Raw genomic sequence first — 14,714 nt, forward strand, 5'->3', positions numbered from 1 at the left:
ATCACACCTCCAGGCTGTATAAGGGCAATTTGACCAAGGTGAGTGACGAAGTGCTGCATCAGATGACCTGGACTCCAATCACCCGACCTCAACACAATTGAGATGGTTTGGGATTAGTTGGACTGCAGAGTGAAGGAAAAGCAGCCAACACATGCTCAACATATGTGGGAACTCCTTCAAGACTGTTGGAAAAGCATTCCAGGTGAAGCTGGTTGAGAGAATGCCAAGAGTGTGCAACGCTGTCAAGGCAAAAGGTGGCTACTTTTAAGAATCTATATATTATATCTATAAATATATTTGAATGTGTTTAACACATTTTGGTTACTACATGATTCCATATGTGTTATTTCATAGTTTTGATGTCTTCACTATTATTCTAGATCAGCACTGCTATTCTGGAGACACTGTGAATACAGGCCTAGATATCAGTTGGTCCAATGCTGCCATGCTGAGCCATAATGGCCTGGGAAAGTGGGAAATTAGTGCAACAGGCCTGAAGAATCTGAGTGGTGTGTCAGATCGACACACCAGTCAGATCCGCTGTGTCAGATCGGCATACTTCTGCACTAACGCTACCTGACATTAATCTACCATCTTGGAACAGTGCCACAGCCACATTCTACACACTGCAGCTCTGTGGCTACTGAACTGGCTCAGGGGACTACAGGACAAACAAAACCAGGCATGCCCTCGCCCAAAAAAAACTAATAACAAATCCCAATCTGGAATAGAGGCGGTGTGACTGGAGGTACAGAGAGCTTTGTGTGGGTGGCTGATAGAGATAACAGCACACCATGCCATGTCTGCCTGATCACGGTGAGCACTTGATGAGAGTTGGTTGCATGGGTTGGAGAGAGTGCCAGCCTACTGTACTGGCTAGCGCTCAAGTAGTGGAGGAGAGGGGTAACGCAAGAGTGTACAGACACAGATACAAGGCAGGGAAGGCTTTAATGACACACCATTGTGGGTGTTTTAAATCACAGATGAAAATAAGAGGCAAAGTTTAATATTACATAAGCAAATGAGGAGAGAGGTGGAAGGAAAGAGAGAAACCAAGCAAGATAAAGAGGACCAGGGTGAGGTAAAGTGAACGAGAGGAGAAGAATATCCTGGCTCAGTCAGTAACAAAGCTCTCCAGCCTCTGAAGCTGCACTTCCGGGAGTGAAACAATGTGGTTGGTTGTATACAGCCGCATGGCGAAGCACAGCTCCAACAACAGTATTTAAAACTCCTCAGCCACTCTTTCCTGTTATTGTCAGATTTTTCTGCCATTGTAATCCTTGGGAGAGCCACCTAAACGTTTTTGCAGGTCGCCTTAGTCCAAACAGTGTAAAAAAATTAAAATGGTACTGTTAGACCTATGGCCAGGTTAAACACTATATTAGCTAGTGATGCAGAAGTGGGGGGAACAGTGGGGCAAAAAAGTATTTAGTCAGCCACCAATTGTGCAAGTTCTCCCACTTAAAAAGATGAGGCCTGTAATTTTCATCACAGGTACACTTCAACGATGACAGACAAAATGAGGAAAAAAATCCAGAAAATCACATTGTAGGATTTTTAATTAATTTATTTGCAAATTATGGTGGAAAATAAGTATTTGGTCACCTACAAACAAGCAAGATTTCTGGCTCTCACAGACCTGTAACAACTTCTTTAAGAAGCTGCTCTGTCCTCCACTCGTTACCTGTATTAATGGCACCTGTTTGAACTTGTTATCAGTATAAAAGACACCTGTCCACAACCTCAAACAGTCACACTCCAAACTCCACTATGGCTAAAAGACCAAAGAGCTGTCAAAGGACACCAGAAACAAAATTGTAGACCTGCACCAGGCTGGGAAGACTGAATCTGCAATAGGTAAGCAGCTTGGTTTGAAGAAATCAACTGTGGGAGCAATTATTAGGAAATGGAAGACATACAAGACCACTGATAATCTCCCTCGATCTGGGGCTCCACGCAAGATCTCACCCCGTGGGATCAAAATGATCACAAGAACGGTGAGCAAAAATCCCAGAACCACATGGGGGGGGACCTAGTGAATGACCTGCAGAGAACTGGGACCAAAGTAACAAAGCCTACCATCAGTAACACACTACGCCGCCAGGGACTCAAATCCTGCAGTGCCAGACGAGTCCCCCTGCTTAAGCCAGTACATGTCCAGGCCTGTCTGAAGTTTGCTAGAGAGCACTTGGATGATCCAGAAGAAGATTGGGAGAATGTCATATGGTCAGATGAAACCAAAATAGAGCTTTTTGGTAAACTCAACTCGTCGTGTTTGGAGGACAAAGAATGCTGAGTTGCATCCAAAGAACACCATACCTAATGTGAAGCATGGGGGTGGAAACATCATGCTTTGGGGCTGTTTCTCTGCAAAGGGACCAGGACGACTGATCCGTGTAAAGGAAAGAATGAATGGGGCCATGTATCGTGAGATTTTGAGTGAAAACCTCCTTCCATCAGCAAGGGCATTGAAGATGAAACGTGGCTGAGTCTTTCAGCATGACAATGATCCCAAACACACCGCCGGGCAACGAAGGAGTGGCTTCATAAGAAGCATTTCAAGGTCCTGGAGTAGCCTAGCCAGTCTCAACCCCATAGAAAATCTTTGGAGGGAGTTGAAAGTCCGTGTTGCCCAGCAACAGCCCCAAAACATCACTGCTCTAGAGGAGATTTGCATGGAGGAATGGGCCAAAATACCAGCAACAGTATGTGAAAACCTTGTGAAGACTCTGTCATTGCCAACAAAGGGTATATAACAAAGTATTGAGATAAACTTTTATTATTGACCAAATACTTATTTTCCACCATAATTTGCAAATAAATTCATAAAAAATCCTACAATGTGATTTTCTGGATTTTTCCCCCTCATTTTGTCTGTCATAGTTGAAGTGTACCTATGATGAAAATTAAAGGCCTCTCATCTTTTTAAGTGGGAGAACTTGCACAATTGATGGCTGACTAAATACTTTTTTGCCCCACTGTATTTGCATATCACAATATTAATAATTTTTTTCATTTTTTTGCTAGGTAGTTGCTCTTCATCTTTTTAAATAGTGAGCCAACATGTTTTGAGCACTTATTTCCATAACTGATTTTCTCATGCTCCCTCATCTTTGCAGCAGACATATAGTGAGCAACATCGAGCCGCAGTATCGAGCCGCAATACATATAGAATCACAATACATATCGTATCGGCACCTAAATATTGTGATATTGTTTCGTGAGGTCCCTGGCAATTCCCAGCCCTAATATTAGTCTAATGCTCTCTAGGACAAATGGAGAAATCCCACACCAGTGACCAGTCCACATTAGCCTAAACTAAACTGCTAGCCAGGCCAAGTGTTACTAGCCTATATGGGTCTTTCTATAAATTAGGGTACCAGTGAGGCTTTCCTACGCAGGACAACTTGCTACAGCTGTTGATAAGTCAATGATAATAATCTGCAACAAAAAAAAGCTACAGTGCCTTCGGAAAGTATTCAGAACCCTTGACTTTTTCCACATCGTTACGTTATAGCCTTATTCTAAAATTGATTTTTTTTTTATGTAAAAAATCCCAGCAATCTACACACAATACCCCATAATGAAAAGCAAAAACAGGCTTTTAGAAATGTTTGCTAATTTAATAAAAAACAGAAATATCTTATTTACATAAGTATTCAGAACATTTGCTATGAGACTTGAAATTGAGTTCAGGTGCATCCTGTTTCCATTGATCATCCTTGAGATGTTTCTACAACTTGATTGGCGTCACCTGTGGTAAATTCAATTGATTGGACATGATTTGGAAAAGCACACGCCTGTCTATATAACATCCCACAGTTGACAGTGAATGTCAGAGCAAAAACCAAGCCATGAGGTTGAAGGAATTGTCCGTAGAGCTCCGAGACAGGATTGTGTCGAAGCACAGATCTGGGGAAGGGTACCAAAAAAATGTGTGCAGCATTGAAGGTCCCCAAGAACACAGTGGCCTCCATCATTCTTAAATGGAAAAAGTTGGAACCACCAAGACTCTTCCTTGAGCTGGCCGGCCGGCCAGCCAAACTGAGCAATCGGGGGAGAAGGGCCTTGGTCAGGGAGGTGACACTGAATTCTTTACCTAAATAGCCCAGTACTGTACTCCCGACCATCACATTGTACAGTGCCATATTTTCCGTTCCATCATAACGGAAATCTAGAGGCATTTTCGTTTTCCTTGGAAAACTTTATTTCTACATTGTAGAATAATAGTGAATACATTAAAACTATGAAATAACACATATGGAATCAGTTAAAAACAAATTCTTATTTACAAGGACAGCCTACTCCTTCCTGCCCGTCAGGGAACTGAACCCCGATCTCCCGCGTGTACGCATTCTCTAGTACAGCCATTATTGAAGGCTATCAAATGCTTCTCAAAGATAGTGCTGGTTTGTCCACCAGAGGGTAACTAGCCTTAATGGTACCAGTGGTTCACACTTAAATAACGTGCCATAGAATTCTGCGGCACCATGCAAGCTGTGCCGCAGTACTCTGCAACTTTTAAAGGAGGAACCACTGTATGAGTCTCTGTGTGTGTAGTAAAGGTGGTCCAGAGTTTTTCCCCCTCTGGTTACAAATGTAACATGCTGGTAGAAATTAGGTAAAACAAATTTAAGTTTCCCTGCATTAAAGTCCCCAGCCACTAGGAGCACTGCCTCTGGATGAGCATTTTCTTGTTTGCTTATGGCCTTATACAGCTTGTTGAGTGCCGTCTTAGTGCCAGCATCAGTTTGTGGTGGTAAATAGACAGCTACGAAAAATATAGATCTTGGTAAATAGTGTGGTCTACAGCTTATGAGATACTCTACCTCAGGCAAGCAAAACCTCAAGACTTAACATTTTGTGTCTCCTTATGTTATGGGGTGACGCAGTGGTTAAGGGCGCTGTACTGCAGCACCAGCTGTGCCATCAGAGTCCCTGGGTTCTCGCCCAGGCTCTGTCGTAACCGGCCACGACCGGGAGGTCCGTGGGGAGACGCACAATTGGCCTAGCGTCATCCGGGTTAGGGAGGGCTTGGTCGGTAGGGATGTCCTTGTCTCATCGCGCACCAGCGACTCCTGTGGCGGGCCGGGTGCGCAGGTGCACGGTGTACCCTCCGACACATTGGTGCGGCTGGCTTCCGGGTTGGATGCGCGCTGTGTTAAGAAGCAGTACGGCTGGCTGGGTTGTGTATCGGAGGACGCATGACTTTCAACCTTCGTCTCTCCCGAGCCTGTACGGGAGTTGTAGCGATGAGACAAGATAGTAGCTACTACAACAATTGGATACCACGAAATTGGGGAGAAAAAGGGGTAAAAAAATTATTTACATTTTAAAAAATTTAAAAAAACAGTTTATGGGCACACAAATCCAAAATAAATGTGATTGCAAAATCGAACGCTTCTAACCGAAAGAGTCACCTTAACCTTAAAACCTCAAATCGACTGTCATTCATGTTCAATAATTATGCATAATTATGCATAACACTTGTTGGATGTGCATTTGGTGTCTAGCTGATTAGTAACGCAGTGATATTTTCACACATCACCATCTGATCTGGGACGGAATTTTCCTAATGACAGTCAGGTAACGAACAACTGTTGTGATGTTGCATCGCATGCGCTAAAGATATGGGAAAAAGGTGTTCGAGGAATGTCCAGAATATTTTGGTGTCTCATTCGTTACGCCAGTGAAGACAGTTGTGTATGGATCCACATTGGATTAAAAATCTTCAGCGAATTGATGTTGATTATCTGTTGTCTGATTGATTTACAGCAGGGTCTCATTAGATTTAACAGAGGAAGCATCAAGGTAATGTGTTCATGTTTTCATATGTTTTTGTGCGTCGGATTGGACACCAAGTCTACTGTGCGCAATTGTGTAGGATAGACCCAATTGTATAGAGAAGTCCATGTAATTATTGTAGCCAATTTATTGATAAGTTCTCCTGCTCCCTTATAATTATCTGTGATTTCATTTTTGATCAGTTTTTGTGAGACATGTGGACACTTCTGTTTGTTTCCTGCTGCTTCAATTGAAAAGGTGTTACGCTACTCTGTTGCGGTAAAACCACGTGCGGTTATTACGAGGACAACAAAATCTAATGTTGGCTTCAACTTGGATGTCCATACAAACTCTTCCATTAAAAAAGGAACCTGGTTTTTGGTCATTTTCTAATTATAAAAACAGTGATGGCGAGTTTCAACTAGAGAGATTAATGCTTCAACTATTCATGGTTTTATTGTGTGCCTGCATCGGCTACATAGGCTACAGAAAAATGGCCATGAATGCCTCAAATCTAATTAGTCAGGCAATGTCCACATTATCGTCACACATTTTGAATGTAATAATTTGAATTTCAGTGAACTGGCAAGGCATACTTTTTCTTATTATCCTTAAAAAGTGGTAATGGCCTACTTGTTTGACACTTTTTGCGGGGAGGGGTGGGGTACTATATTAGGCCCTATTGGTACAATTATATCAATTACACAATTGTACTACACATTGAGGTCCTTGAAAATTACAATTAAGTGCTTGAAAAAGTCCCTGAAAGTCCATGAATTTGACATGCCAATGTCTGTATAAATCCTGCTAAAAGGATGTATAGTTCTAGGCCTGTTGTTGTATAGGTGGAGTTATGGGTCAATTTTCATATGGAACTGCATGAAAATCCTTTAAATTTTTGTTTCAAACCACATTTCCTCCATTATTTATAGACCGACAGTAACGCCATTTGTTCCCTTTGTGTTACTCTACTATGCGCACAGTAAGCCTGCCTTTGAGAGCTCTCATGTTATGAGATTGTGTGATACTAGTGACACTAAGGGTATATTTGCATGTTTGATCAGATAACTTAACTTAGCATGGAGCTAAGTTGTTTCGACTAACTAAATTATAAAAGTTCAGACAAATGGTAAATAACATTTTGCCACACTTGTAAAAATGGAACTAAAACTTCATTAGTTCCCACTGTTCCTAGGTCGTCATTGAAACTAAGAATTTGTTCTTAAATTACTTGCCTGGTTAAATAAAGGTTAAAAAAAACAAATAAAAAAATGGAGGTGAAGGGTAGTAAGGGTAAAAATGTAACTTCCAAAAATGACACCCTATCAAAAAACATGAGCAAGCTGACATACTGTTTACTCAGTACTACAGGTACAAAGTCTGCCTATGAGCCTGTCAGAGTGTCAAGGCCTGTCACTGCACTACAGTTTGGTTAAAACGGAGGTAGGCCCACATTTTGGTTTATGTTAAGGCTTGTGAGCTACCAGTGTGTTATCATATCATACCTGTAAACCACAGGCGTATTATCAATGCAAATGAAGAGATAAAGTCCAGACAGACACTCAGAGTGCATTAACCCCATTTACCAGAGAAGACAAAAGCCCTGTGCCTGTGACTCCTGACCCCAGAGTGGAAGCAGAGCAGGGTTAGACGGGTCCTAATCGCACTGCCTGACTCAGTCACTAATATTCACTAATAGCCTAATTAGCAGCCAGCACCATAATCCTAATCCCAGATGACAAGTTTCCCAGAATAGAGGCTCATCAGCGACAGAGGAGAGATCAGGGAAGTCAGCGGTGCTGCTGAGTGCTAGTTTGTCACCAGAATCCCTATTACACTTTAACAGACAGAGATCCATGACACCAATAAGGTCATACATCAGGGTTCCTCAACTGGTTTTATTTGGCCCAAAAGACTGTAAAAAACACCAAAAATATCAGCTCAGTAATTTTAATTTAAGAAATATGTTCAAGTATTCCCACGCATAAGAGAGAGACAAGACTTGATCATGTACAAATGTAAGCAAGGTTTGAAATGATTATGTTTTAGTCAAACATATCTGTCTCTGACCTCAACACAGAGGCTAGAAGTGTTTAAACTACCTGCTGACAGGTGATGTCACCATGGTACAGTTATAGCAGATTCACTTTTGGTGTGATTATTCTCGGTTGCTTGCAGAGGTGCGGTGTGGTGGGCAGTCCCAAAAACACCACGTGAGAACACGAGAGGAGAGGCTTCCTGTTCCGTTGGGTGCCTTCATACATACGACAGGAAGTGGTTCAGTATCAGGCACAGCACGCTCAGATCTCTCAGGAAAAGACTACATTGGTTTATAAAAAAGAAGTTGTGATTGGTTTTTATAAAAACCAAATCTTAAACTGTATTAAAAATTCTTTACACTAAACTTTAAAACGACATTGTTGACCCCATGTCAGAGACATTGTGGGGTTTAAAGTGTTAGTGCATGTTATCTTATACACTTTATGAGTTTCATTCTCCCTTAGTCCCAGTTTGAGCTGTTGGGTTACATGATTTCAAGGCAGTGTGAGTAGCAGTTAGCAGGAGAGCTAGTCTAGATTCTCCCACACTCCATCTCAAACACTTTGAGCCGCAGCTTACAGCCAGCCGTCATCTGATGACAGCACACGTGCAAGCCAAAAAGCACTCACGATATCTTCATCTACAGCACCAAAATCTCTCTACTCCTTCTAATGCTCCCTCTTCCTACTACTCCGCTCTTACCCCTCCTTCCATCCATTTCTCCTCTTACTGTATGGTCTCCTCATCACTCCACTCATATCATCCTCCTCCCTCTGTTCTCTGCTCCTCCCTCATCATCTTCTCTTTGAAATCAAAATGAATTAGTCACATGTGCCGAATACAACCTTACAGTGAAATGCTTACTTACGAGCCTCTAACCAACAATGCAATTTTAAAAAAATATGGATAAGAATAAATAAAAGTAACAAGTAATTAAAGAGCAGCAGTAAAGTAACAATAGCGAGACTGTACCAGTACCCCCCTGTATATAGAGTCAATGTGCGGGGGCACCGGTTAGTCGAGGTAATATGTACATGAAGGTAGAGTTATTAAAGTGGCCATGCATAGATGATAACAACAGAGTACCAGCGGTGTAAAAGAGGGAGAGAAGCAATGCAAATAGTCTGGGTAGCCATTTGATTAGGTGTTCAGGAGTCTTATGGCTTGGGGGTAGAAGCTGTTTAGAAGCCTCTTGGACCTAGACTTGGTGCTCCGGTACTGCTTGCCGTGCGGTACCAGAGAGAACAGTTATGACTAGGGTGGCTGGAGTCTGATACTTTTTAGGGCCTTCCTCTGCTCTGACGACGCCTGGTATAGAGGACCTGGATGGCAGGAAGCTTGTCCCCAGTTATGTACTGGGTCGTACACACTACCCTCTGTAGTGCCTTGCGTTTGGAAGCCGTGCAGTTGCCATACCAGGCAGTGATGCAACCAATCAGGATGCTCTCGATGGTGCAGCTGTAGAACCTTTTGAGGATCTGAGGACCCATGCCATGGGTCGGTAGTCATTTAGGCAGGTTACCTGCCTGTGCCTGTGCCCAAGAACACTATGTTGGTATGTTTAAAACATGTTGGCATTTAGTGAAGACACTTGCCAGTTGGTCAGCGCATGCTCGCAGTACACGTCCTGGTAATCTGACCCTGCGACCTTGTGAATGTTGACCTTTAAAAAGGTCTTACTCACATCGGCTGCGGAAAGCATGATCACAGTCTTCCGGAACAGCTGGTGCTCTCATGCATGTTTAAGTATTATTTGCCTCGAAGCGAGCATAGAAGTAGTTTAGCTAGTCTGGTAGGCTCGTGTCATTGGGCAGCTCTCGGCTGTGCTTCCCTTTGTAGTCTATAATGGTTTACAAGCCCTGCCATATCTGGCGTCAGAGCTGGTATAGTACGATTCGATCTTAGTCCTGTATTGAGGCTTTGCCTGTGTTATGGTTCGTCGGAGGACATAGCGGAATTTCTTATAAGCTTCTGGGATGGAGTCCCGCTCCTTGAAAGTGGCATGTCTAGCCTTTAGCTCAATGCGGATGTTGCCTGTAATCCATGGCTTCTGATTGGGGTATGTACGTAGGGTCACTGTGGGGACGACGTCGTCGATGCACTTATTGATAAAGCCAATGACTGATGTAGTGTACTCAATGCCATTGGAGGAATCCTGGAACATATTCCAGTCTGTGCTATAAAAACAGTCCTGTAGCTTAGCATCTGCTTCATCTGACCACTTTTTTATTGATCTAGTCACTAGTGCGTCCTGATTTAATTTTATCTTGTAAGCAGGAATCAGGAGGATAGAATTATGGTCAGATTTGCCAAATTGAGGGTGAGGGAGAGCTTTGTGCGCGTCTCTGTGTGTGGAGTAAAGGTGGTCCAGAGTTTTTTTCCTCTGGATTTCATGGATTTCAGTTTCCCTGCATTAAAGTCCCCGGCTACTAGGAGCGCCACCTCTGGGTGAGCGTTTTCTTGTTTGCTTATGGTGGAATACAGCTCATTCAATGCTGTCTTAGTGCCAGCCTCTGACTGTGGTGGTATGTAAACAGCTACGAAAAATACAGATAAACTCTAGGTAGATAGTGTGGTCTACAGCTTATAATGAGATACTCTACCTCAGGCGAGCAATAGCTTGAGACTTCCTTAGATATCGTGCACCAGCCGATATTTACAAAAGTACAGTCTGCCTGCCGCCCCTTGTCTTACCAGACACCACTGTTCTATCCTGCCGGTGCAGCGTATAACCAGCCAGCTGTATGTTGAGTGTCGTTGTTCAGCCACGACTCCGTGAAGCATAAGATATTTCAGTTTCGAATGTCCCGTTGCTAGTTTAATCTTCTATGTAAGTCATCTATTTTATTGTCCAAAGACTGCACGTTTGCTAGCAGAATGGAAGGAAGTGGGGGTTTATTTGATCACCTACAAATTCTCAGAAAGCAGCCCGCCCTCTGGCTCCTCTTGCCACAAATCATGGGGATCTGTGCCTGTTCCCAAGAAAGAAGTACATCGTTCGCGTCGGGCTCGTCAGACTCATTAAAAGGGAAAAAAGGATTCTGTCAGTCCGTGGTGAGTAACCGCAGTCCTGTCCAGAAAACAAAAAAAAATGAACAAAAAACAATCGGTTGGGGGCATGTAAAACGTCTGCTTTCTTCTCCGGAGCCATTTTGTTGCTCCCTACGCTCCATGACTACTCCTCTCTTACCGTTTGGCCTCCTCCAGGTGACAGAGATACTCGTAGGCGATGTTCTGTCGTCTCCTCTCGTCCATCTCCTCCGCCGAGAGCCTCTCATCGTCCTGAATGGCTGCAGATTGAAATAAAAACACAGTTACAGCCTCATGCACACACGCCAGTAATGAGAGGGTGGGAATCATCTGCTGTAATCATCTTGGACTGGATATAGTTCTCTCTCTCTGTGTTCTTGTGAATTAAGATATTCATAAGAACACAGAGAAAACCATTATCAACATGATAGGATCTTTTTGGCATGCATTCTTAAAAATCACAACGAATCAGAAACCTGCCTAGTAGGATAATTGGGACATTATTACCTTACTTTAGAGAGCGCGTGGGGACATTGCTTACATTTGCTATGACAAGTTCATTGTCCACCTTCCCTAACAAAAGCCTGGAAGGAGTGAGAGAGCCAATCTTTCTGGTCAGTAGCTTCAGACTAACATCACATCTCGCGCACACACACACACACACACACACACACACACACACGACTGACTAGATCAGTAAAACAATGTTTTTATTTGATTTTTTTCCCTCCATATTATGGCCATCTCTGATAAGCTACCCAGGAAAGGGCTAAGAAAAGCCCATATTAATATTTGTAGCCTTAGCAAGTTACTGATTTCATGAACCATTTCTAACATTGGATAACATTCATATACTGGCTCTCTCTGAAACTCACTTAGATAATTCCTTTGACACAGCAGTAGCAATATAGCGATATAACATCTACAGAAAAGACAAGAATGCCCATGAGGGAGGTGTTGCTGTACAGTATATGTTCAGAGCCATATTCCTGTAAAGCTTAAAGGAGGTTGTTGTTGTGTCAAATGTTGTTGAAGTGTTGCAAGTTCACCTGCCTCATCTAAAGTCACTTATTTTAGGGTGTTGCTATAGCCCACCAAGTGCTAACAGTCAGTATTTGGATCATGTCTGCAATGCTTAAGTGTGTGATGTTAACAGAGATCTATTTTCTGGGTGACCTGAACTGGTTAGCAAGTAGCTTTCCTCTCAAGAGGAATCTTCTTACTGTGACTAATGCATGCAATATGACCCAGGTTATCACTCAACCAACTAGAGTATATACCAATAGTGTTGGATCTGTGACGTCCACTTGTATTGATTATATCTTCTATATCTTTCTCCAAAGTGAAATCAGTTCCCATTGGCTGTAGTGACCATTACATTGTGGCAATAACAAGGAAAGCCAAAGTGCCAAAATGTTGTGTTATCTTTTGTTGAAGATGTAAAAGATGTATGTTGGTCTGATGTGTATGAGGAAGTGAATCCAGATGCAGCACTGGAAGTATTTGTATAATTATTCATTTCATGCATTGACAAGCATGCACCTGTTACGAAATTAACTATGAGAACAGTTCTAGCCCCCTGGAATGATTATGAATTAAAACATTTTATGATTCAAAGAAGTGATGCAAAAAAAAAAAAAAGGCAAACAAGTCAGACTGCTCAGCTGATTGGTTGACATACTGTAAATTGAGAAATTTTGTGACTAAACATAACAAAAATAAGAAATTATATTACCAAACCAAGATAACTGATATAAAACACAATGGAACAAGACTTGAGTAATTTAAATGATATACTGGATAGAAACCCATTCATCTCCATCCCTCATTGCAGTTGATGGGTCATTTATAACAAAACCTTTCAATAATTATTTCACTAGTAAAGTGGAAAAACTCAGAATTTAAATGACATTATTAAAAAAACAAGTTGAGTACGAACTTTTAGCATGCATATAGATAAGGGCACTCAACTTGTACTGCTCTGACTCAGATGCCTGATGATTGGTTAAAAGAAATGTATAATATGATAGTTGGAGCTGTATTGTTAGATTTCAGTGCAGCCTCTGATGTTATTAATCATAAATTGTTATTGAAAGAATCCCACTTGCTTTGGCTTTACATCACCTACATCTCATGGTTGGAGGGTTACTTATCCAATAGAACCCAGAGAGAGTTCATCAATGGAAGCTTCTCTAACATCAGATATGTACAGTGCGGTGTCCCTTAGGGCAGTTGCCTTGGGCCATTAATCTTCTCTATTTTTACAAATGATTTGCCACTGGTCTTATACGAAGCTAGAATGACTATGTATGAGAATGATTCCACACACTACATGTCAGCACCAAAAGCCTGTGGGCTTACTGAATTTCTAAATAAGAAGTTACACTCAGCATCAGAATGGGTGATGAATAATAGACTGGTCTTAAATACATCTAAGACTAAAAGCATTGTATTTGGTTCAAAACATTCTAAGAGCGAAATCTAAACTGGAAGTCAATTATCATGGTCAAGTAATATTGACAAAGTTGTTGTGACGATGAGGAGTATGTTCGGTATAAATGATATTATGCATTTGACACAAAAATAAAGTGTACTAGTTGTTCAGGGTCTGGTCTTGTTCCATCTTGATTACTGTCTGGTAATATGGTCAAGTGCAGCAAAGAAAGACCTAGCAAAGCTGCAGCTGTCTCAAAACACAGAGCAGCACGCCTTGCCCTTTACTGCACATACAGAACTAACATTAACATGCATGCCATTCTCTTCTAGTTTTAATGAGAAATATTGCTGTAATGAAAATTCCAGATTGTCTACATAATCAAATAACATACAGCTCAGACACCCATACATACCCTGCAAGACATGTCACCAAAACAAATTCACGCCAGCGGACAATATTATACAGAACCATGATCGCAATTACTCAAGTAACCAGCAAAATTACCTTACATTTTCAAAAACAACATCTCATGGCACAATAGGGACTGTGAAATTACACAAACACACTAATCACACACATTTTTTTGTTGTATTATTTGTATATTGTTGTATTTTAAATTTGGGTAACTGTTCTTGTCTATGAGTGTTTTGTTACTTGTCGTGTTTTATGTTTTTGTGTGGACCCCAGGAAGAATAACTGCTGCCTCAGCAAAAGTGGATCCGAATAAACCAAAAGAATACATAGATATTCCAAAGATTTTAGGCTAAATATTCTGATCGGTTGTTTCAGACTCATTGCTTTTTAAAGTTTTTTATGTAGCCTAGGCCTACTGGTGGTATGAATTTGGGATCTTTCATCCCACAACTGTCCCTCAGTCTGTTTGGAATAGGCTATTTCTTTCTCGACAAGCTGACCAATAGAAGGGGTAAACGTTTGTACTATGGGGTATAGTAGATTGACATAGGCTAGTGATGTTGCTATTAGTTACTGGTCTTGTTGGCTGAGGAAAAGTAAATGCTGACAGTTATTCTAACATCTTCAAAGTGTACTCAGAATTCATTAAGAAGATCCACACATCATTGCATCCTGGACTTACATGTTCTGTTAATATGAATTACCATAATGTAAATGTGATTGCTGTCATTCTGAGCACAGTGAGTGGACACCCTAATCAGGTTGCGTACTCAATGCAGATGGGTCCGGTAAATGTATCAAATGTCCGGTAAATCAAAATGCTGTCAGTCAAATGTCCGGCGCCACATTTCCGGAAATCCTGCTACAGCATATGCATGTAGTGGGCGAGTATGTAATTGATGGACCATTATTACTGGGAAGGGCTGAACTAGTTAAGTCTGGATTAGATTAGACCCCTATTTTACTGGCATGACTTACGAAAAATACCTTTGTTGCCCTCAAGACCCAG

General features: G+C 41.7%; 1 protein-coding gene across 1 annotated transcript in view; it reads right to left on the bottom strand.

The window, feature by feature from the left end:
* The window catches only part of LOC112262778 (ras GTPase-activating-like protein IQGAP1), an 85,322-nt gene that overhangs the window by 62,697 nt on the left and 7,911 nt on the right, over positions 1-14,714 (bottom strand). Inside the window, 1 exon segment of the mRNA XM_024438533.2 lies at positions 11,015-11,114. Coding sequence (XP_024294301.1) covers positions 11,015-11,114 — 100 coding nt within the window.

Source organism: Oncorhynchus tshawytscha, linkage group LG12 (genome assembly GCF_018296145.1).
Source record: "Oncorhynchus tshawytscha isolate Ot180627B linkage group LG12, Otsh_v2.0, whole genome shotgun sequence".
In the NCBI taxonomy this organism is placed as follows: Eukaryota; Metazoa; Chordata; class Actinopteri; order Salmoniformes; family Salmonidae; genus Oncorhynchus; species Oncorhynchus tshawytscha.